This window comes from the organism of the source record quoted next, unplaced genomic scaffold, assembly GCF_019419815.1.
Source record: "Pyrus x bretschneideri cultivar Hongxiangsu unplaced genomic scaffold, Pyrus_bretschneideri_v1 Contig7, whole genome shotgun sequence".
In the NCBI taxonomy this organism is placed as follows: Eukaryota; Viridiplantae; Streptophyta; class Magnoliopsida; order Rosales; family Rosaceae; genus Pyrus; species Pyrus x bretschneideri.
The window spans coordinates 10,075,662-10,101,622 of record NW_025999809.1 but is presented as its reverse complement, the minus strand read 5'-3'; the positions used below and the strand labels follow the sequence as shown (position 1 = coordinate 10,101,622).

The 25,961-nt window shown below is 36.5% G+C and overlaps 1 protein-coding gene and 1 pseudogene across 1 annotated transcript; both read left to right on the top strand.

Annotated features, from left to right (window-relative positions):
* Positions 1–5,107: 5,107 nt before the first annotated feature.
* Positions 5,108–7,787, top strand: LOC103945133 (O-fucosyltransferase 23). Its single transcript, XM_009355656.3, has 3 exons — positions 5,108–5,545; positions 5,741–5,860; positions 5,949–7,787. Exon 3 carries the CDS (start codon positions 6,171–6,173, stop codon positions 7,521–7,523), a length of 1,353 nt encoding a protein of 450 aa, XP_009353931.2. The 5' UTR covers positions 5,108–5,545; positions 5,741–5,860; positions 5,949–6,170; the 3' UTR covers positions 7,524–7,787.
* Positions 7,788–7,862: 75 nt separating this feature from the next.
* Positions 7,863–14,183, top strand: LOC103945225 (annotated as a pseudogene).
* The last annotated feature ends 11,778 nt before the right edge of the window (positions 14,184–25,961 follow it).

The following is a 25,961-nucleotide window of genomic DNA, read 5'->3' as shown; positions in this document are numbered from 1 at the left end:
TCGTGAAAATTATTTAATGGTGTTTATACAAACGTGAATTTCCATGCACATAAAATATATATATATATTAACTTTCCCTTTCATTCCTAACATATATATATATATATATGTCGATTAGAAAAGATAGTATGGCAGAGTTGATTCAAATGAACTTTATTAATAAAAATACTTTTTGTTCATACAAACAGGGACGGAGCTTGTTTGTTTTTTCAGTTGGTGGCGAACTTAACCTCCTGTTGTATTTGAGGAAAAGAAATTCATTATAGTACAATTTCTTCTATAATTTTATTATTTTTCGGTTTTTTCTCAAATTTTATTGAGTTAATTTGTAGATATTTTTTCACAATGATATCTTATTATACATATGTGACAACCCGTTCCAAATTTTACGTTTTTATTTTATTTTAAAAGTGTGAATTTACGAAATTGCCCTAGAGGCAAGGACTTTGACTTCTGTTGACTATCGTCTAGAGAGACGTATAACTTATTCTTTTAACATATTCTCGTAATACTCGTGGATGTGAACGCATAGGCGAAAGCCGTTTGCAAGTCCGGATTATAACGGTATAGTTACGGACGTTCGAAATTGGTTATTCAAGGTTTAGTGTTAATTAAATTAAATCCCCAATCAGAAATTGGTTATTTAAGGTGAAGCCCAATCAGAAAAAGGAAAGAAAGAAAAAGATAAAAAAAAAAAAAAAAAAATCGCAGCTTTTCCCACTCGCGACCACCCATTTTTCAAGGCCGATTCCGGCCAACTCCGGTGGAGTTTTTCGATGCCACCACCACCATCTTGAAGCTCTCATTCCCCTCTACAAAATCCACCCAAGAACCACCTTGATTAACCATGGGATGTGGAGGTTTGAAGCCACAAAAGTTGACGAAAATCAATGGTGCTCCGGCCACCCTTTTCGATTTTCCGGCAAATCGGCAAAGCAATGGCCGATGCCACCACTTGGGCTTTGTAGCCCATCATCCCAGGAGCAAAACCCAACCAACCTTGACCCCGTTGGACCACCGTAGACGACGAATCGACGTCGGGAAGTTTTAGGCATCCGCCGGCTTCGTGGGCAAAATTGACCATCTTCCGTCCACTTTTGGACTTCATGGCAGGGACCAATCATTTAGGACGCCTCGATGCGTGCGCTAGAGAATCATAGCGTGGACTCCAGGTGAGTGTATTTTTTCCTTTTTATCGTACATATTATTGAGAGTTCTATCGACACCTTTAAATTGATTAGGCATATTACTTTCATTTATAATTATTGTGAATGCTTGAAGTACTATGTGAACTACGAATGGCTTGATCCCTGTTTAGGGTACGTAGGCAGTCTAACGAGACGTTAGATGCAGCCATAAAATATTTGAGACAAAAGCCTTGCTTGGGAAATTGAGTAATGCGAAGGAAATTGGTTAAGGCAAGTTTTAGTTTTATGAATTAGTTAGTTAAATTAGTGTTAATTGGGTTGTCATGAATAATTATCCTTGAAAATAAGTAGTTTGGGAGTAGGGCGTTATTGATTGTACACTTCACACTATATTGTTTATAATTGAAAATGCTACGACATGGTTGAGTAGTAGATTGCATCATGATATATCCATATGTATATTACTTGCATATAATTATTGGGAATGCTTTCACGTGCAAAGGTGAACTCAGGACACCCAGGTAAGTTCAGGTGAGTTTATGGTACTAGTTGAATCGATTGCGTTATAGCATGACTACAGTTATGAGTTAGGCAACTTCGATACGGTCGTACTGGTTGCCATGAGTTGCACATGTTATATTGAGATGCATTGAGAGCTCATAAACCTGCACCTCGGTGTTAGTGCTCCCGCCTGTGGCCAGGGCACAGTCCTTCACGTGATGTTCACCTCCCGCACCTTACGCTCACCTTGGATCCAAGGTAGGTGCACAGTCCTGTCGTACAGACCACTTTAAGTGGTTCCGACTCGTAGGTGACCCATGATTATTCGCCCAGTCTTCACGTGATCGTAGCACTTGAGCGTATTTATTTACACCCAGTCCTGTCGTACATACCACTTTAGGTGGTTCCGACTCGTGTGCAGGTATACCTATTGAGCTATTGGCTAGCCAAGATTGATGAGATATGGATAAGTCGTACAGGTCACTATAGGTGACTCCGACTTATATGCTAGCCAGGATTGACGAGATATGGATAAGTCGTACATGTCACTATAGGTGACTCCGACTTATATGCTAGCCATGATTGATGAGATACGGATAAGTTGTACATGTCATTTTAGCTGACTCTGACTGATATATCACTTTGTATTGATTTAGTTCATTTGGCCTACTTATGAATGTATGGTGGATGTGATGGCAAACCGTGGTTTTGGTCATTTCTGAGTATGGTTTGGATATATGTATATATGTTGTACTGTCTTATGGAAAACGATACGGGTTTTACATTTAGGGGCATTACTTTTTGAGAGGTAGTAACTTTGGGAAGCTTGGTTTTATTGCTTACTCACACCTTCTGTTTGGTGCCCTCCAGGTTTTAGCTGCTGAGTTTGTATCGAAAAGAATCTATGGCGAATCTTAGTATTGATGGATATTTTTGAGGGTATGATTCTTACCCACATTACTGCACCTTACTTATGCTCTGACATCGCGTGTGAAATGAGTTTGCTCCCACTCGTAGCGCACTCTGGTACTTAGACACTTTTAGATTCAAATTTATTCACTTTTTATGCACTATCACATTTTATGGCTTCGTCACCTTCCAGGTGTCGCCCAGCACAGCTCGATTTAGGGTCCAAGTGGACTTTCTGGGTCGGGGTGTGTCAACATATTATTAAAAAAATTTAACTTATCAATTAAAGTACTGGAATACCATAAGTTCAAGTTCGGTTCATTGTGGTTTGTTTTCTCTCTACAAATTAAACTTCAATGGTGGTAGTTGTCCCCAATAAGCCTTAGTTGCATCCGTCCTTACATGCAAATGATACTAAGAAGGGGGGATTTGAACTTAAAATCTCTAATGAGAGAAGTCAATATATATGTTTTTTTCCCATAATTTTAACCAGCTAAGTTGTAAGCTCTTGCAGCAATTCTTTTCCCGACCAGTTAGGCTTTTTTAGTCTCGTGATTAACCTTTGCTAATTGGTTGTGTTTATTTTAGTTAATCACGACCTCCATCCATGTTACTCCTGGGCCCCACAAGCAATTTCACAAATAGATGACAGCTAAACAAAATAAATAAGGGCAAATAAAGATTTGATATGTACATGTATGATTTGTCAAATTATTAGAGACGGGTTAAATGTCTACTTTCAACAACATCGATGTTATTCTAAATTTGTTAATCAACACATGCACAATCAATCAGCTATGAGGTTTTATCACAAAGTGACTCAGTATTGGTGGAGCCAAGGAGATTCACCTTACACACAGGGCCAAATGACCCACCATCATTGCACGAGGCCAAGGGGACTCACCTATTACGTGACAGTACAAGTATGCTCTCTGGCTCTGATACTATGTCAAATTATCAAAGAGACTGGTCAAATGTCCCACTTCCAATAACATCGATATTGTCCCCAACTTGTTCTATCATCTGCACAATCCGTCAAATATGAGATTTTCTTTACAAAAATATCACAATATTAATTTAAGTAGAGTTCAGATATCTAAGCTCTTTTTTTTTTAGAGATACAACCGATGATGTCACATATTTCAAGATGATGGATCACCAACGACCTTTGCTAGAGATTTGGAAAACCCTCCACCAATTTCTTTGAACTTGTTTAATTGTGTGGGTCAACACATTCAACAATACGAAAGCGTTGGAAGACAAATGCATCCACATGGTATAACTCAAAAGTCCCGTCGTAAGCATTACAACAGACATACCTTTCCCAGGTCCCAACTCACAAAAGGTCTCCCTCCCCTGGCTCCCCATGCTTTTCTTGGCTTCTTACCTTAGTAAACACAAATTACATGTATAAAAGGGTAGAGTTTATAATTCTTTTCTTGTTTTCCCCAATGCTTTTTCTATTTTGTTTTATACTTCCCGAATTTTCTTAGAAAATTAATACAAAGTCCATCACGAAACACTTAGACAACTTTCTTTATCATTAAGGACATCTTTATATTGTTAATGGCACTTTTTTAATTATTAAGGACATTTTTTTGTTAATTTAAAACCCTCATAAAGTGTGACTTTCGTTTAGGTTTTTTTTTCTCCTTACAATACATAAAGTATCCTTAATAACAAGAAAAGCTTGTCTAAGTGTTTTTTAATAAAAAAACATTTGGTGAGGGATTTTTTATTAGTTCTCCCAAATTTTATATGATTGGAGGACAATCTCACCATTCATATTTGTAGAAAAAAAATCGTAAAATAAGTTTTCAATATGTGTAATTACATACAAATCATAACGACATCAAATAATCTTTATACTATGTACGTTAAAAAACTCAAACTTGAAATATAATTATTCTTAACTGCTGAATGTTACATATCACTTTTCTTTTTAGTATATAGAACTATAATTGCGGTTTGGATGTGCAATATATGTCACAAAATAGAACAATGTATGAGAATAAATGATGTTTTTAACAACTACACTATTATGAGATTTTTCTTGTAGATAATATGTTAATAAACTAAATTTTGTAAATTAAATAATAAAATTATTAATTAACATGATTATTTTTTATTTATAGCTATTTGACATACAAAATGTAATCTAAAAAATTTAGTTTATGCATTACTCGTTTTCTATTTACTAAGATACGTTGCAGAGGCTCAGAGGAATAAGAGCTTCATTTGTCCGTCCTTTTTTGCCTTGCCTGATTAGACAGTTTGTCTACATTGCTCATCTCTGAGAGGTCCTTGTCACTTCCCATTTGGCCTTTTTCTTGCCATTTCCCACCACATCATTCTGTCACGGACCTGGCTTCTTTGACCTCTTATTTCTTATATACTTTCATTTTTTTTTAATTTAAGGTAATCATGATTAAGTTAGATTAATATTTTATATTAATTTTTTTATAAAAATAATAAAATAAATAATAATAATAATATAAAATATTAATATGACTTAATCGCGACCGCACAAATAAGAGAATATAAGAATGTATGAGAAGTGAGAAGGCAGAGAAATCAGATCCTTTTGTGTCACACAAGATTCTTGCCCTACTTTCATCTCCATTATTTTATTTCCCTTCTTGAAGCATGTCTCCTCTTTCAATTTTATTTTTTATTTTTTATTTTTGTTGTTGTTGTTTTTCCACCTTTACTAACTCTGTTTTATTTAATTAAAAATATGATGTTGTCATGAGAGTGATGGGCTGGCATGCGTTTTTTGGATTACAGGAATTCAGGCTTTTTTTTTTTTTTTTTTTTTTTTCTGTATTTCCTTGACACATGTTCATCTTCTTCTTATGTGGTGTCTTCTGCTTTCTGGGTTGTCATCAGAAAATTCAGATTGGACTCTTATGAAATCATAACCCAATTGTGTTTTTGGAATTCTTTGTTGTTGGGTTTTGAGTTTCAGGCTTTCAAACTCCAAATATGTGAGTTTTATGCAGTTTCTCTCTCTCTCTCTCTCTCTCTCTCTGCGTCCGTCTTTTTTGTTTGTTTTATTATAGCAACATCTGCAGGTCTCCTGCAGGCTTTGGAATTTAGGATTATATGTTGTTTTATTCTGTGAATTATGGGGTATAAAGGACACACCTTTTAACAGTTTTGTGATTGAATTTTTATTGCAGTGGGACAACCATATCACATGCTTGCCTTTCTCGGAGCCTTCTACTTCTGAATTTGGAATCTGGGTTCGATTGGAAGATTGCTTCTTTCTACAAATTCCGGATTAATTTTGTGAATAATTGGTAAGTTTTCTTCTCACAATTCACATACAATCCTTATAGAATTTGATTCTGGTCATATAATTTGTATATATTTGTTGGGTTTATGTAGATTTTATGTGTCCTGCACGTATTTGAATTCAGCTGTTGCAACAACTCTGCATAAAAAGCCTCGAATTTCATACGATGGAATGATTGTTCTTCTGGTTTTGTGCAAATTGTCTCTGCATTGAAAAGGGTTCATGCTGATTTTTTGGTACCGGATGAATTTTATGTTCTTGGGATGATTTGAAATTCTGGGATTTCTGGATTGAATAGGGTTTGCTAATCTTAAATGGACGTGCCTCCTTACTGTAAGAATTTCAAAGTTCTCGGTTGCCATTTGAATTCGTTCGCATGCAAATGTGTTGTTTTAGCTGTGACTGCTCTGGTAATTAGAGCTGTTCTGCTTCCTACATTCTCCATCTTTGATGGAACTGAACAGGACAACTTGGTATTCATCGGTAATCTCTCGTTGTCATTCGGTCAGAAATCTGGGATCCGAAAAGATAAGTTTCTGGAGGTTCCTCAAATCGTTTGGGGACTAAACAACCAGAAAATAGCGTTTGCAAGAGCTTGTCTGACCGCAAGGCTTCTGAACCGGACGCTTTTGATGCCTAGCTTGAGTGCTTCCCTGTTTTACAAGGAAGTTGAGCTCTTGGAGCCGATTTCCTTCGATAAGGTGTTCCAGTTCAAGAAGTTTAATTCTCTCTGTAATGGATTCGTTCAGTTGGGTGAACTTTCAGATGTTAGAAACCGAACAGGAGCATTTGAGCTTCAGAAAGGAAGCGGAAGGAGGTGGACTCCCGAGAGGGACATGGATCAGTTGAAACAGCATAATGAGGATCCATACAATGAGTACGAGGTAATTCGAATCGTAGGAAAGAATCCGTTTCTGTGGCACGATCATTGGCCTGTGAAGGACTATGCGAAAATCTTTGAGTGCATGGTTTTGGTTGATGAGATAATGAATGAAGCGGATAAAGTTGTGTCACGGATTAGAGAGATAGGAGCAGCACAAGTAAGTAGTCAGAAAGAGTTTGCGCAAATTGGCATTAGCCCGGCGGAGAATTCTCTCGTGCAGCCGGTGCCTTATGTGGCTGTACATATGAGGATAGAGATAGATTGGATGATTCATTGTAAGAAGCTAGAGCAAAGATCAAACATAACCCAAATTTGTAGTAGCAAGGAGGAGATCATGGAAAGAGTAGGCAACATTGTTGGCCTCAAAACGCCTGTCGTTGTTTATCTAGCTATAGCTGATAGTCTTCTTCATGATCCGTCTATTCTAAACGGCTGGAAAGAAGGCCTGATTCCTTTCGAGAAGAAGAAATTGGGCGTCGAAGGAAATTACAAGAAGTTCTCTTATCTCATTCAGTCTGCAATCGACTACGAAGTGTGTTTAAGGGCTGATGTCTTTGTGGGAAACAGTTTCTCAACATTTTCGAATCTTATAGTTCTGGATCGAACGCAGAAGCTCATTAGGACGGGCGTCACAAGCTCGTGTGGCGTGGATGTAAGGTGGCCTTCTTATGCATACAACATATTAGGGGAATCCAAAGGCCCTCAAAGATGGATGACAAATATGTCTGGCTCAAGTCTTCAAGCAATTAGCTATGGCTCCAACGACATCTCCTGTCGAGTCTGACGATCAGTTTTTCAGCCAATGGATATACTCAATGCTCCGCCGCGTAATCCAAATTATTTCTTCCCTCCGGCGCAAATTTGTTGGTATAGTTTCTCAGATTTTCTTTTTCCTTTTGTAGAGAAAATTAGTAGCAGAGAATCTTGAAGTAGCACCAAATTATATTATTGATGTAAATTTCAAAATTTAGTTTTATATGTAGTTTTCAGGCGATTGATTTTTTTTTTCCTTGAATCTTGATGGAATGTAAGTAATTTTTACTCAGAATCTTCTTGTTTTACCTTCTTGGTTATGCTTTTTATTTTAGAATCGTCTAATTTATAGGTCATTCTATAGAGATCAACCTAGCAATAAAAAATCAATCAAATTGAAATCATTAAACCGGTTGATGAAAGTTGTCAAACTTTTAGGATTTATTTAAGATAATATGGTTCAAATGAATATTAGATAATCGTTAGATGATTAAATAATTTCTTAATTTAGTTAATTTTGTAGATATGATTCTTGAAAGATGATTTAAAAAATAGATGGTTTAAATCATCTTACAACATTACAGGAATGAGAGCCAAAAAGATGAAATTCTCGTAAGTGAAAGAAGGTACATGTTCACCAAAAAAAATAAAAAAACTAATAAAAAGAGCTTGAAAATTTTGAATTTTAACGATAAGGACAAAATAAAGAATAAAGTGAATAGTAACATGATTGATTTTTTAGTGTAAAAATATGAAAGAACAATACTGAAAGCTTTTATTTAAAGTTTCTTAAAAAAAAAAAGAAAAAAAAAAAGGCACATATGACCAAAACAGAAAATACCAAAATTGTACAGAAAAAAGGAGGTCAGTCTGTCTTCACTTTGTTACGCGTAACACAATCCAAGGAATAAAGTTATTTAGTGGCAGTCGTAGGGTCATGTCCTTTGGTACACTTGGAGTTTTTGACACATCATCTTCTTTGTATTTATTTGAAAATTGAGATCTGTCGAAGCGATTGTGAATTTTTTTATGGATTCTCTACTTTTTAGTTTAACGCTAATTTTTGTACAAATAAACATAATGCAAAAAATATAAAATGACACGGAACTTATAAACAGTTTTACTTTTAAAAGAGTTTCATTAGTATTTCTCTTGAAAATTTTGCTCTCTCTTTTTGTTTGCTTGGACTTGGGAAATTGGGTGAAAATTCACACTAGTGGGACCTTCAATGCTTTAGGGTTTACTTGTAATTAGGAGTGTAATCATAATTTATTTTCTTCTTTAACACTCTTTATGTAAACTTGTGAGTTTTTTTTTTTTTTTTTTTTTTTTTTGTAAAAGGATAATTTATTAAACCACCAACAACTAACAAACAGTACAATGAAGGTCCAAAGACAACATATCAACAAACAAAAGTAGGCCCAAACACACTAGAGAACACAAACTGAGCCCAAAAAAACATTTAGGCCCAAACTTTACAGTAAGCCTCCAAAGCCAAAAGCTTCACCAGATTTCCACAGCCTTCTCCCCTATATCCAGAACCAGTCAGTCCATTCGATTCCTTCATCACCCTCGAGCACCGCCTCAATAAACGCCACATCCAGCCCCAAAATGCTACCAAGCATAACCATAAACTAGAGATAACCAGCGTCTAAACGAGAGAAGCCAACTATCAATATGAAGCTCGTGGAAACCCACGAACAATGTTGCTGGAATCGACAGACAAAACGAGAAGGTGGTGGTGTTGACAACACCCAAGCCGGTGGATACACCGGAACTCTACGCACGATCTCAGTACGATGCATGGCTAAAGATCGGAGCATGGAAGAGCCTGAAAAGAGTAATACCCACGGGGATAGAGAAATAGAATAGACCGGAGTATAAATTTGGGAGAAAAAACAGTGGAAGCAAGAAAAACAAAACAGAAGGAGAGCAAAAAGGAAACGACAACTGACCCCAGCCAAAGTTAAGGCCACTAGGATTTCTATGGATTGAATGCCTCACACAAGAAGCGAGAAGAAACTCTCAGCTTGAGAAGCTCTCACCACGGAGAGAAAAAGTAACTTCGAGAGAGATTTTTATTTTGTTATTTTTGGGTTTAGTTTTGACCCAGGGGTTTGCTAATTGCTACAAGACTAGGGGTTGCTATGAGACCACGAGATTGCTATGGGTTTTTCTAGGGGAATCTTAATGAAATACTTTCGGTATTGTTTACTTTTAACGTTAAGGATATTTTTACCTTGAAAAGCCACTTCTGGTACTATTCATTGATACCTTTATTTTGTTTTTTTGATTAAAAACTAAAGTTTTTGAGGACTTTTCATTAGTTTTCTTTTTTTTTCTAGAGCTAGGTAAAGTAAACAGAGGTTATAAGAGGAAACTAGTATTTGTAACAAATTGATCAACAATTAACCTAATTAACTTAATAATATATCTAGCAACATGTCTTTTTACAAAGTTACAGTAGTTTTATATAAAAGTTTACAAAACATTTTAACTTTGTTTTTTTTTAATTTTACTGAAAGCACTTTCACTATTATAGTTTACCAAACATTTGTTTTTTTTTTTTTTTTCCACAGCTATGTATTCTCATTACATAGTAAAAGCAGTTTTGAAAAAAAACACAACAATTCCTAACTAGCCCTTCCTCTAAATTCTCCTGTGGCAGATAGTAACCTAGGGACATCCATTTTTTTTATTTTTTTTTTTTACCCAAACGGTAATCTGATATTAAAAGCTCGACATTCAATAAAAATTGATTAGTTAATGGTTAATAATCTCGTTTACGGGAAATGTTTAAAATATTCTGAATATGTTCAATATTTTCACAAAAATATCCAAAAATTCATGGAACATATGAAAGGGGAGGAGGATGAAATGTATATTTCACCCCATATTCTCGATATTTCCAAAAATCAGTCAATTTTTTCGATATTTTATTATCCTTGCAGAAATTTAGACAAAAAGTTACAAACTAGTGGTCGAGTTTTCTTCTTTGTGTCTTTTCACGTTTCTTTCTTCATTTCTTTTTCTACTATGTGAATTCAGTTTTCAATCTATCATATATTTGGAGATTGGTGCAATTGAAATGTACTACGTTGGAAGGCCTAATCAAAATGAAAGATGAAGATTGACTATAGTTTTAACTTCATGAACTTATGCATTTTATATGGTATTAGTTTAATTCAATAAAACTTGTGCCGATTCATGATGAAAGTTTCAATTCAGTTATGTGTAATTTATTTGTTCTCGTGAAGTGTTTTATTTTATTACTTGTTTTTCATTCTCACTTATCACATATCACATACTTGTTTTTACACAATATCTAGTCATTAATTATTGATTCATATGTGTGTTGTGGCTTCATACAACATTCCCTAAACAATAATTTCAAATTTTAATGTTTTTAGCAAATTTCTATGATTTCCATCAAATGCAACCGATATCGATATCGATATCTGATATATTATCGATATTTTTGTAAAATTTGCATATCGATATTTCCACCAATACTGATATTGTAATACTTTTTACTTATGAAGCTTAGTCCACTCTCACACCCTCTTAATATAAATAATTTCGTTTGTTTAAAAAAAAAAAAAAAAAAAAAATTCTCGTTTACAGATTTTAGTTTGGTTTTAGGCGGGTAAGTCAATTCATCACACCCCTTCGTCCTCCTCCTCGTCACTCACAATGCAGTTCTATACATACGAAAAATCCAAATTTTCTCAGTCCCAAACATCCATGGCGCCAAAATCCTTCAACCCCGAAACCCAAATCTACACCTCTCCCCGACCTCCCATCCCCTTCTCCACCGATCCCAACCTCTCTCTCACCGCCTTTCTCTTCCACACCTCCTCCTCTTTCCCTCAGAGCCTCGCCCTCGCCGACGCTGCAACCGACGAAACCCTAACCTTCCTCCAGCTCAAATCCTTAGTCTTTCGTATCTCACAGGCCTTCCTCAATCTCAACGTCCAGAAAAAAGACGTCGTTCTTATCTTCGCTTCCAATTCCATCCTCTTCCCCGTCTGCTTCTTCTCAATCGCCGCAATCGACGCCACCGCCACCAGCTGTAATTCTATGTACACCGTCTCCGAGCTCGCCAGTCAAGTCAGCGATTGCAATCCGAAGCTCATCATCACGTCTCCGAACTATTGCCGAAGATCGAGGGCTTCAATCTCCCAATTCGATACCGGAATATGAATATCCATTCCTTCTCCGATTTGATTAAGCTTTCGGACGATTCGAATCTGATTTCCGGTTTACCGGCGGTTAATGTGAATCAGAGTGACGTGGCGGCGCTGCTCTACTCGTTCGGGACGACTGGGAAGAGCAAGGGAGTGGTTATGACGCATCGGAACTTCATTAGAACGTCGTTGATGGTCGCGGCCGATCAGGACCGGTACAGCGAGCCGCGCCACGTGTTTCTGTGCTTTGTCCCGATGTTTCACTTATTTGGGCTGTTGGTGATTTTGTACTCGCAACTCCGGCGAGGGAACGCTGTCGTTACGATGGCGAAGTTTGACATCGACAGGGCGTTGAAGGTGGTGGAGAGGTACAGGGTTACGTATTTATTCGTGGTTCCGCCGCTGGTGATCGCGCTGACAAAGCAGAGCGTTGTTTAGAAGTACGACTTGTCATCGGTTGAGTTCATCATTTCGGCTGCGGCGCCGCTGGGTAAGGATTTGATGGAGGATTGTGCTAAGACCATTCCTCACGCTGCGATTGGTCAGGTAAATTGGAATCGTCACCTTCGTCGAGTCTTTGTTGCTTACCAAACTATATTATTTACACTAAGGTAGGGGTGCAATTAACCTCACGATGGGCTAATAATAATATGGTTTAAATTAATCTTTGATCGCTTAATCTTAAATTTTGTTGATAAAACATTAAAAACACATCTATTTAATTTCATTATCGCAAGTGGTCCTCTACCATAATGATAAAATTGAATGTTATCTTTTGCATCACGACGTGGTTTCAAATCCTGTCCACTCTTTAATCTAACATTTAATCTAACTAATTTATCTTTGACGAAATAAAAAAGAAGGAATTCTATCACTATCGAATGCTTAATATAAAATATTAAGGCGACCAATGAGGGGTTCCACACAAGTTGATTATTGTGAAATAATCTTATACAATTGCTCTTGAAAGATTTCACAAACAAAAATATATAATTTAAGATGCTAAAAAAGATCACATTTTCTGCCTAGTAGACCTTATGACGTGGAAGTTTACCAAACAAATAAATATATTTGATCAATTACAATCATTGTTAATGAACAGTGGCTGTCACATTAGATGATCAATGTGCTACCTACAGCATCAATTACAAAAATTGAATTTTGACTTGAAAATCCATGTTGTGTTGTATTTGTGGCAGGGGTATGGTTTGACAGAAACCTGTGGGATCGTTTCTTTGGAAAATTTTACAGAAGGATCTCAAATTTCTGGATCGAGCGGCGTTCTTGCTCCTGGAGTTGAATTCCCAGATAGTTAGTGTGGATACCCTCGAGCTTCTTCCTCCTAACCAGTTGGGAGAAATATGGGTTAGGGGACCTAATATGATGCAAGGTTAACCTAATATATATTTTCATCTGCTTTCTGCCATTTTTACTTTTCTTTCAAAGTAATACAAGATTAATTATTAAATTTCAAGATTAAGACTGTAAATGATTCTGTAGATAATGAAAGAAATAAACTCCAAGTATATAAATTGCTTTTCAGGTTATTATAATAATCCAGAAGCCACAAAGTTGACGATAGATGAACAAGGTTGGCTACACACTGGAGATCTTGGATATTTTGATGAAGAGGGGCAATTATTTGTTGTCGATCGAATTAAATAGCTCATAAAGTGCTATGGTTTTCAGGTATAATTAATTTTCTAAATATTATGCGCTTCGAGTGCAAGGGATTTGCAAAGTGGTTGGAGTGTTTGCCCCTGCACTCAAGATTCTTAATTCGAACCTTCCCTCCTCTAATATCGCTTGTAGGGAAAAAAAGGTAATGTGGTTAATGTAACAACAGGTGGCTCCTGCGGAGCTAGAAGGGATATTGCTTTCTCACCCTGAAATATTGGATGCTGTTGTGAACTTGTGATCCCGTAAGTACAAGAGCCATACATTGTTTTTCCACACCATTGTTCTCAGTTTCCATAACTTCGAAACACTGCACGATTTTTAACATCAATTTTCCATTACAGATTTCCAGATGTTAAAGCCGGGGAAGTCCCAATTGCGTACGTTGTTCGTGCACCAAATAGCTTGCTAGCTGAGCAACAAATACAGAAATTTGTTAACAGGTAAGGTTTCTGCAAAACGTAGAACACAGAATAGCACTACATGATTTTTGTTTCACTTTACCTGATACTGAATGCATGACGTAGCTTGGTTAGTTAAGAGCATGAACCCTTGCGACTTGCCCCTAAAGTTCCGAGTTCAATTCCGCCTCCCCAATATTGCTTCTGTCAAAAATTTAGTTGATATTGTGGTCTAGAATCTGAACACTTCTTTAGACATATGTTTCACTGAATAATTGAAAGTTTGACGGTATTTTTCCTCTACTTTTACAGGTTGCACAATTCAAACGATTGTGGAGAGTGACATCTATAAACAGCGTCCCGAAGTCGGCTTCGGGAAAGATTTTGAGAAGGGAGCTTATCCAGAAAGTCCAGTCAAAAATATAAAATTACAATACACAAGGTTTCAAATTATACCACTTATATATATGGCTTTTTAGCCAAAATGGTCCATGAAATTTGCATAACACATCAATTTGGTCCCTAAGATTGAAAATCAATAGAAATGGTCGCTAAGATTGTCCACCATCCATTATTTTGGTTCTTCGTTAAAAATTCCGTTAAGTGTCAGAGCTCTTGGTCAGAAGTTTGGATAATTTTCAAAGCATTGTAACTTAATTGTTTCTTAACCAAATTCGACCCATAATATATAAAAATGAAGATAGGAAGGTGTATAACAAGATTATACCTATTTGGAAGCCCAATGATTGTTGGGGATGGCCGAAAAATAGCCTAAAAGGTGACTGGCCAGCGGGAAAAATGGAAAACTCGTCGGAAATTGAGTAAATTTTAAACGTTCATAACTTCTTCAATACTCAACGAAATCAAGTGATTTAAACCGAAAATCATAATTCTCGACGAGATGAAGAGAATGGTACCTTTCTCGACGGTTAACTCTCTGTGGTTTGGCTGGAAACGGCTCGAAAGTGGCTAACTTGAGACCAAAACATCCACTTTCGAGTTGTTTTCCGGTCAAACCATGGTGATTTAGCAGTCAACAAGGTACCATTCTCTTCGTCTCATCGAGAAGTATGATTTTCGTTTTTGAATCACTCAATTTCGTTGAGTATTGAAGAAGTTATGAATGTTTAAAGTTTATCCTGTTTCCAACGGGTTTTCTAGTTTTCCTGCGGACCAAAAGCTTTTCAGGCTATTTTCCGGCCATTTTCGGAAACCATTGGGCTTCCAAATAGGTATAATCTTGTTCTACACTTTCCTATCTTCATTTTGATATATTATGGGTCGAATTTGGTTAAAAAACGATTGAGTTACGAAGTATTGAAAATTGCCCCAACTTCCGGCCAAGAGCTCCGGGACACTTAACGGAGTTTTTATTGGAAGCACCAAAATAATGGATGGTGAACAATCTCATGGACCATTTCTTTTGATTTTCAATCTCAGAGACCAAAGTGATGTGTTATGTAAATTTCATGGACCATTTTGGCTAAAAAATCTATATATATATATATATATATATTAATAAAAAGCATAGGTAAAACTTGAAACAAATCTTAAAAATTAAACAATAGGAAAGAACAAATAAGTGTGACTAAATGGAAAAAGCTCTTTTTATTTATTTATTTATTTTAATCACATTGGATAGACAAACGAGTAAGATCGTTTTCCAATCTCATGAGTTCCCCAATTTGAATCTCGGTCCGATGATATCGGCTATATAAGTTTGCGTATTTAATTAGGATCTAATTTCCATGATTTTCTTTACATTTCAAGCTAGGCCCCTCAGCAATGGGAAAGGATACATAATGATTAATCTCGTTTCCATCGTCGTGTTTCGCTGGTGCAACTCAAAGCTATACGTTCTTTGAATTTAATAAGAAAATTTTATTTTAATCCTTGAAAAAAAAAAAAGAGTTTTAGATTATAATCTTGTGTAAGATTAAAATCTAATTTTAGTTTAGTTTCTGATACATTTATTCATCTCATTTATTAATTATGTTTTGATGTTTGATTCTTTTTTTCCTATTTTTAATAATTACATTTAATTTTTATTTTCATTTCATTCATCATAATATATTTTGATGTTTACATTTAGGTAAACTAATTTTTTTATATAGTATATTCCGATATTTAGGTACATCAATTCATTTGATTATATTTTGGTATATCCATCTATACAATTATATAGGTACATTAATCTAATATAATACATTTCGATACATATATTTTAGTATGTACATTTCGGTACATACATTTCGATATTGACATTGAGGTACATTAATTTAATATAATACATTCCGATACATACATTTAGGTTCATTATAATTATATATGTCGGTATAAACATTTCGGTATAGTCATTTATGTACACTTATGTATTTACATATTTGTGTCACTAATTTCTTTTAATATTTTCTCATTTATGTTAATTTATAATTGAAAGAACTAATATGTGCGTATTAATAAAATTAAAATTTTAATGTGGAGAAATACCCATTCAATAACAAAAATATAATATAAATTTAATAAAAGTACACTTTAAGGGATTAAATTGAATATGTGATCTAGGACCATGTTTTTTTTTTAAAGGAGTGTGATATCCACACACATCTTTTTACTTCTCACACACCTTTTTAATTTTCAGCTGTCGAATCGGATGAATTGTAGAAGATCAATGAACATAAATTAACAAAGGATGTGTGGATAGCACACCCCTTTTTTAAACTCATCTTTTACAAGGACTAATGATCAGAGCGGACATCCTTTCGAGTCTGTCTCTGCATCCTTCTTGTTGTGAGTTGTTTCTAGCTTTGAAACCATAGTGGAATAAAACTCTGTTAATTAGGAGGGTGAAAGCAATCTTACGTCTCCTCTTGCAAATTTTCTAAGGTTGATATCAACCCCAATCAAAGGCTCAGTTCAGTGTTACTGAATAAGTTTAATCACCTGCCATGGTCAAGAGCTGTTACTTTGGATCTTGGTGGGAGATCAAAGCTAGGGTTTATTAATGGCAGCCTTCCAACTCCTAAGATCACATCACCAGAATATAAAGCATGGTTGTGCAAGGACCAACTGGTTATGTCATGGTTTCTCAATTCTATGGAAAGAAAAATAGCTGAAATTTTTAGTTATTCTGAGTCATCACTGCTCTTGCGGTCAAAGATGAAAGAAATGTATGGAAACCAAAATAATTTCCCTTGCGTTTTTCAACTCAAGAAGGACATCTCAAGCCTTCGACAAGAAAGTAAGACATTTGTTCAACATCTTGGTACTTTGACGGGTATGTGGAATGAGTTAGATGTCTATAGGCTTCACGCTACAGATGCCATTGTTCTCTTAAAAAGGGCCGAGGAAGATAAAATCTTTCAACTGTTGGCTAGCTTGAGCTCTGACTACTAAGATCTTCGTAGTCACATCTTGATGAATACTGAACTTCCTTCATTTGCTAGTGTATGTGTTGTGATTCAACTTGAAGAAGTGCATTAAATGTGAGTCTTGTGCATGATTGTTGGATCATTGATTTTGGAGCCAGTGATCATATGACTAATCAAACTACAAACCCACATGATTTTGCGAATATTACAAAACCATCATAAGTGTCTGGTGTAAGCGGGAAGGGAACACCAGTGTTAGGTACATGGAAGATAAAGTTGACCTCAGTCAATATTGAATCCAAAGCTCTCTATGTACCATCTTTTCCTTTCCAGTTATTGTCTGTTGGAAAAATCACAAATACACTCAATTGTCTTGCCACTTGCCAATAGCCGAGTCATCAAATTCCATACATTCTACAAGTAAACAAAAACCATTAAGGCCATCTCCAACCGAAATGGCTAACTATAGCCCTTCAAAAAATTATTTTTAAATAAACAGTGTCAGGTCATACTCATATACGATCTACAACCAAATGAGTTAAACGTAGCTTCCTCAATAATTTATTAGTTCTTCACTTGTAAGTGAGAGCTCTTAGGTTTGATTCTCGTCAAAGGCGAATTTGAACCACATTATTGTTAGCCTATTGTGAGGCTTAGCCTAACTCCCTCCCACTTAATGAAGATAATATCGTTTGTTCAAAAAATAAATAAGCACTTTAATTTTATTGGTTAATTCAATTAAATTACCTTTGGATGTTTTCGAATCTAGCGGTTGAAGTTGAATCAACTATTACAACTAATGAGTTGGGCCCCAAAAAGAGGCTAAGATAGAGGCTACATTTGGCCAACCTGATATTTTTTTGGCCAAATAATAATTTGGTGGGCTTCATAAAATTATTTCATAGCCGTCAGACTATTCTTTGGCTTTTGGAAGGGTTTTCCAATTCAAACCCGTGCAAGCTCCCTCGTTAACTAGGTTTTTTAATTTTATTTGGCCAAGCTGTGATATTTATGTAAACACGAATAATTCCTGAAACACAAGAGACAAGAATACGTGTACAAAATAATATTTTTTGTATTAAATGATTTTGGGGTTACAATCTCTTTGTAATTTGATCCTCTGATTCTATCTTCGTAGGGTGTAGGTTTGTGGATGAGTTGTTGATCCAAAGGGCCGTCGGGGCTTAATCTAAGGATGAACAGTTGATGAATAGATCTTCAAGGGCGTTGGGCTTGATCCTGAAGAATGGGTGTATGAGTTTGTTGAGGTTGTTGATCCAAAGGGCCGTTGGGGCTTGATCTTAGGATGAACGGATGATGAATGATGAACACTTTCTTCAAGGGGCCGTCGGGGCTTGATCTTGAGTTGGTGGGAGTTCTTCAAGGGCCGTCGGGGCTTGATCTTGAGTTGGTTGGACGAGCGGATCTTCAAGGGCTTTTGGGCTTAATCTTGAAGAATGGGTGTATGAGTTTGTTGAGGTTGTTGATCCAAAGGGCCGTTGGGGCTTGATCTCAGGATGAACGGATGATGAGCGATGAACACTTTCTTCAAGGCCCGTCGGGGCTTGATCTTGAGTTGGTAGAAGTTCTTCAAGGGCCGTCGGGGCTTGATCTTGAATTGAACGGATGATGAACGATGAATACTTTCCTCAAGGGCCGTCGAGGCTTGATCTTGAGTTGGTGGAAGTTCTTCAAGGGCCGTCGGGGCTTGATCTTGAAGGTGGATGATGAACGATGAACACTTTCCTCAAGGGCCGTCGGGGCTTGATCTTGAAGGTGGATTTGACGAAGAACGAAGATTGCTTTCTTGATCCTTCGGGATTTGCTTGAGAGCTTTAGAGTTTCAAAGCTTCTTCCTTTCTTCCTTTCTTTCTTTCTTCCTTCCCCCCTTCTTTTCTTCCTCCCTCCTTCCTTTCTTTCTTCCTTCCTTTCTCCTTCTCCTTCTTTTCTTCCTCCCTTCTCAAAATGAATGCCTTTGGCCTCCTATTTATAGAATTCCAAAACTTGATTTTTGGATTTAAATAATCAGATGAAATAAATCATTTCTGCCAGGTATTGACACGTGTCATATTTGATGACTTTTCCAATTTATTTCGATTTTTCGTTGAGGCACACGCTACATGTAAAATTTATGTGATACGTGAGTGTTGAAATTTTAATTATTGGTCAACATTCATTTCACCGAAATTTTGATGTCTACAATTTATTTATCCAATAAGGCTGTTGTGGCCCCTTTTTATTGAAGGGAGAGAGAAGGTGCAGCAACAGAGAGAAAGTGAGAGTTGAGGAATTTATGTGATACATATTTTCTACCACTTGTGCGTTTATCTATAGTAAATTGGAATGAATTATTTAAAGTAATTCAACCATAAAAGAATAAGATATGGCTCTTTGATAGACACTTGTTTGGATTTGAACATTTTTTATAATTAATTTGTTTTCTTATAATAGCATCTTTACCTTGGGTTAATATCCAGACGTACAAAATTTTGAAAGTCTGCGCAAATAGGACAAACACTTATTCCGAGTTTTAGTTTTCCTAACAGGTACCTGACGTGATGTGTCTGAAACTCTATATGGTTCATAACAAGAAGGTTTTACTAAGGAAAGAGAGATTTCGGGAAGGTAAAAGTTCTACTTACATGGAGATCAAAATCATATTTCCTTATCGATTTGAAGTCGTGAACCCTAGAATATAAGCGTCATTAGATAGACTGAATGCAAAAATAGTGTAAACACTAAACAAGGCGTGAATTTAATATAAGATGAGAAATTTAATTTTTCCAAATAATTTCGCAGCAAAGTAACCTTATTTCACCATGTTCCACTTTCACGTCATAAATAAGAACAATTTAAGGCACACTTTTATATACACGCTTTCACTGGTAAATGAGAGATATTCGATTCGATTCTCACTAAAGGTAAATTTGAACCACATTATTGCTATGTGATACCCCGTTCTTAATTTAACATTTTTGTAATATTAGATGGTGTGAATTTACCAAAATGCCCTCGCGGCAAGAATGTTGACTTTAGTTGACCACCTCGTTGAAATGCGTATGACTAACTTTCTTAGTTTATTCTTATTGTACTCATCGCCATGAAGGCATAGGCGTGAACGAATTCGAATTTGGAGCTATAACGAAGATTTTACGTTTTCGAAACGTCAAATGTTTTTCGGGTATTCCACGCTTCGTCTTTAGTGACCTTAAATTGTGAGCCACTGATACCCACTATGGAAAGTTTGTCCCTATGCTTTTCCCTTTTGTCCTGTGACACCCCCAATCCCCTTTCATTTTCTGTCAACCTCTCTCTCTAACTCTCACATCTCTTTACACCCTCTCCCTCTCTACCTCTCGGTTTTCTTTGGAACCAACCCTCCCTGAATGATTTACACACACAAACAGCAACACACAACAAACAACAACAACCATGGTACCACCACCACCTTACCTGTGAACCCACGAACCTAGAAAACCCCCCAAACACATTCTCCATCGCTCCACAATGCAGTTTCATAGTTCACCGAGTTCTCCGACCAAGGTAAGCCTCGAAACTTGTCTAAAAGTTATAGATCATGTCTTGGTGTATGTTTAGAAGTAGTTTTGAGAAGTTTTGTTGATGTTTGGACGTAGGGAATTCACAGGAAAAGCTTCCTCAGTTTATCATTGAGGACCGCCACTTTGCAGCCATGTTCCGGCCAAACCACTGTGAGTTAGTCATCAAGAAAGGTATTATTCTCTTTGTCTCGTCGAGAAGTATGATATTCATTTTTGAATCACTTGATTTCGTTGAGTATGAAGAAGTTATGAACATTTAAAGTTTACCCAGTTTCTGGCGAGTTCCCAGTTTTCCCGCAGACCAGTCACCTTTCATGCCATTTTCCAGCCATCTCCGGCAACCATTGGGCTTCTGAATAGGTATACACTTTCTTAACTTCATTTTGTTACATTATGAGATGAATTTGGTTAAGAAACGACTAAGTTACGGAATTTTGAAATTTGCCCAAACTTCCAGTCAAAAATTCTAGTTTCCGGTGAGCTTCGACGGCTTGGCTCGGCTTGGTTCTGCTGAGTCAACCATTGACTTCTCAGTTAGTGTTGATCGTTGATCGTGAACATTGACTTGTGGTTGACTTTTTTTTGGGTTTCGGCCAGGACCATTCCTAGACTAATTTTGACATCCTAATTCCAAATCCACGCTCCGTTTTCCAAAATTAAATCCTTTTAGTAGAGTTTTATTAATTAGTCCTTTTATATGCTTAGGTGCGTTGTTAGTGGCAACCCTATCCTCTCTAGTTCGAACGGCTTTTCGGCGACGGAGCATTTGCGAGTGGACCATTCTAAAATGCATGATTTTATTACTAGAAATGCATACATGAAAAGCAGGAATTTATGACACGTTTTATGAAACGTTTATGAGTTATCGGATTTACGCTTTATGAAATATCATGCTTTATTGAATTTACGTTGTTTGAAATATTTATGAATATATATACTTATGAACATGGTTTACAATGATGATTTAAGCTAGAACACTCATATGGATTTATGATTGATGTTTGAGTTATTGAGCTCCTATGATATATATTTTGGAAAGATTATGTTCATGATTTTCTGTGCTTCATAGTAGATATTCGTACAATGTGCCTTCGGGCGGGCGATTTAGTGCCTTTAGGCAGATGATATATGTGCCTTCGAGCGGATAATATATGTGCCTTCGGGTGTGTGATGTAGGTGCTTTTGGGCGATTATGATATGAAGGAAGATTTGTGAAAAACATGTTCATTTAAGCAACATCAATAGCATGCAATTAACAATTAAAGGCGGAATCATGCTTGTATGCACTTAAAAACAAAACATTTACCCATGAAATTCAAAGCCTAGTAGATAGGTGAACCAAGACTCAACTCAAAACAAAGTGAGTTGAGAAATCAATACCTTTGTAGATTCCTCTTTGCATAAGCAAAGGCTAATCACCCAAAGAGAGGGCCTTCATTCCTTGCATCTTAGATCCATGGATTTGGATGGATGAAAAGGTTTCTCCAAGTTCCCAAAATTGAGAACCTCTAAGTCTCCACACCAAGGTATATTGTAGAAGAAATGAGTGACCTAGAGGAAGTAAGATTGCTAGCTATTCCCCTCTAGATTGGCCAAAATTTTTGAGAGAAAGGAGAGCTTGTGTTCTCATCCTTTCCCCAAAAAATATCCCTTAGTAAATTTTAGGCTATAAAGTCCTTTATATAGTCACTTCAAATAAGTGACCTAATGGACCAAAAGCCCTATTCTTTTACACATGGCTAGCCTATAGGTTTATTGGGCTTTCAAGCCCTTTGTTTTATTCAAGTTGTCATACAACTTGAGTTAATGGGCTTGACATTCAAATCCCATTGGACCTTGCGGCCCAAAACTAACCCGAGGTCTTTTAACGAACTTATTCGTTTGATTAATAATCATATTAATTAATCCTTGCCATAAATAATTAAACCATTTAATTATTCTTACTCATCTCCGTTGAATCTTCAATCTCTACCTTACACGGTGTACGATCCATTAGGTTCCTTTTAGCGAGGCAGTGGGCGATTCAAACTCTTTCAAATCGATTGTGAATTGAAACTTACTTTCAATTCTCCCGTTAGTGATAATACACTTTTAGGGCTTCCACAAACCATGAGTGACACCTAGCAGCATATCATGGTTACCCAAGCTAATCAGAAGAGGTGGAGAACCTATTCAGTTTAGGATTACAAATGCAATACGGTCTTTCTCTAATACAATACTCTTGACCACATTGTTTGGTTTGATAGTTTATTCATGTCTACTATCCAATGTGAATCTTGTACTTATATGATTACCTTGAATGTGATCTGGAACGCATTCCAACATCTTATTCATACTCTGGCCAGAGATTCTAAATCATATCATAGAGTATTCTCCCTCAAACAGTTTGAAGGTTAGAGATCCCTTGTTGCGCATTCACTTGCCTCCATGGCTAAGTGGCTTAACCCCAACGATGCCGTGGACACCCTGATAGAGTGACTTTGACATAATCAAAGATTAAGGACCTAACCACAAGACAACTGTGATGCCTCAGGTCAAAAGACTAATTTGCATTATCCCAACCATGAGTTCTCATGTGACATGAATATGAGAACTCTTCGTTGATCGTGTTCAGTGAACTCATTCTCTATTGAGCACCTACGTACTTGTCTTGATGTCACACACACCAATGACTCGAGACTAGTCACTCTCCCTGAGAGAAGACATAGCACGTACTGATCTTAACGGACTGTCAATGCCCAATTGACAATCCTATGATCAGGAACGTTTAGGATGTGTCAACGAAAGAATGGTCTCATGAATCTAACTTCTTTAGATCACATTCTTCCAATCACATATTCCTTGGACTTATCGTTTAAGCATATAACATTTATATTAGACGGCTCAAACAATAATCTTTGCCCTTTAAACTACATTAGTTTGAAATGTCCGTAAAGTATCATCATATGATTGGTTTTAGGGCACATTTCCAACATGATATCACTACTAAGCACACTATATATGATATATGTTTTAAACGAAGGTTTTATGGCATGCTAGGGTGTTCGGAAAACCTACTACTTATTATACTATATGAGTTTTTCGAAAACCTGGGGGTTAGTACGTTTGAAGAGTAATTGTTTTAGTATTACATATATATATCAACTTTGTCTACTCGTGTTTTTTTTCGCACCCCCTTCAGGACCTAGGAATGAGGCGTACGATTTGAGTTACGAAGCATTTCCATATCAATGAATTTGTGTCCTCCTCTCTGCGTAGGACATCTCTTGTAATTGCACTTTCTAATATCCATTCTGCTTGTATTTCGAATTAGCAGTATGCTCTGAACATGGTCATGCATTATCACTTTTAAATTGTTGGCAGTTGAGTATTTTTCTTTGATCCAGTGACCCGTACCTTATTACTATTATTTTTTTTAAGGTTTGTTTTTTGGATATTATATTGTGTGGTTACGCTTGAAAATTTTGGTGCATGTTTGACATGTTCTTGGCATATGCATTTATGAAATGGCTTACGTCACATTCGGGTGTCGGCCAGCACATGGTCATCCCATTGTCCTTCAGACATCGAGATCGGGGAGTGTCAGATTAGTATCATAGCAAAGTTTATTCAGAGCATACTTAGGATCTTCTTTTACTTTAGTAGTGTGTCGACCTTGACATCATTTGGATGTCACGGCTTCCGTATTTGGTACCTTTTGGCGCAGTTGTGTAAACCTTATTCTGTCTGAATTGTCACATCTATTTCAAATACAAAAATTCATGTCGGGATTATGTCTCGTCAGTGACTAAATAGATTGATGGATGACTTTCAACAACGGGCCGATACTATGAAACATGTATTCCCTAGGAATGGCGAGCAGAGTCGGATTTACATTGAAGTGACGTGAATTAGAAAAATCTCAGTGAGAGGAAGTCTGGATGAGACCAGCTGAAGATCTGAAACGAAGATGATACTCTGCAACTTGCGTTCCTTAGGAATGGCGGGCAGAGTCATGTATCTATATGGAGATTGCTCAAAACCTCTGAAGTTCGTGTGGAAAAAGTAAGTAAACATCAGATGTATACGAAGTTTAGCAATTGTTAGTTTGTTTAGACCGAAGCAATGTCCTTGAGATTGCTCGATAACCTTCTTGTCTACTTCAACAACGAGGTCAAGTTCACTAAACATCGACAGTTAACTTTACACCAAATTCTTCAAACATTGATTTTGTTTAGATAAGATACTTCACTTGGGAGACTCTGTTGTAGCAAACGTTATTCTTATCAATTTCCAAAAAAGGTTGCGACAATTGAAAATTGAAAATCCTCACAAGGTGTTGTGAAATACGAAATATCTTTGGTCTTGTCAATTTTTGTCGGTAGTTCTTAACGATTCATAGCCTTATTTCCTTTTTGGCTAAGTAGCAAGTCAATTTTGTTTAAGATGTTGAAGGTGAACGAAGTTTCTAACAACAAAAATATTGTCTCACCTGATCATTGTTCTTACACTTTTCGATAACATCGATAAATTTCGAATTCTACGATGATGTTTTATTGAATGTTTGGCTGCACGTTGATGCAGCATGATCTAGTAACGCATGTGCTTCTTGATGGTTAGAACCGCATGAAGTGAACCATCTTATATGCGACCTTGAGCCAATGGTTATTGTCTTACTTGAAAAACTAATGACACACTTTCTTTGTAGAAATTTATGTGGGACGAAAGTTGGGCACAAAACTTTTTAGAGTTTGGAGCATCATCATACTCATGCTACCGTCCTTGCTTTTCGTGACGTTGGTGATGAGTTTTAAGTCTCTTATTTTGCATCCTTGTCACATTTAGGGTTGTTTTCTGATGTAGCATGGGAAGGTCATCGCCTATGCTCCCGAATATCTCAAACCTCATGGAGAGAATTATCCTATCTATGACCTAGAGCTAGTAACAATTTTCCTTGCTATAAAATCTGGTGATTTTATCTCTACAGCAAGAAGTGTTGCATCCTTTATGACCAAAGAAATTGTAGTGTGTTGTCACATAGAAGGAGTTGAGTTTGAGACAGAAAATGTAGATGGAACTCATCGATGATTCTAATTGCACTTTTGAGTATCATCTTGGTCAGGCAAATGTCGTAGTTGATGCTCTTAGCCAGAAATCCCTTGGACATCTTATCTATATCCGAGCTATCCATGTTCCACTATTGTTTTCTCTTCGAGGAATTGGCATTACTTTGGCACCTGATCCATTAGAGTACTGTCGGCTCACTTCTAAGTCAAACATGTATCGGTAGATTT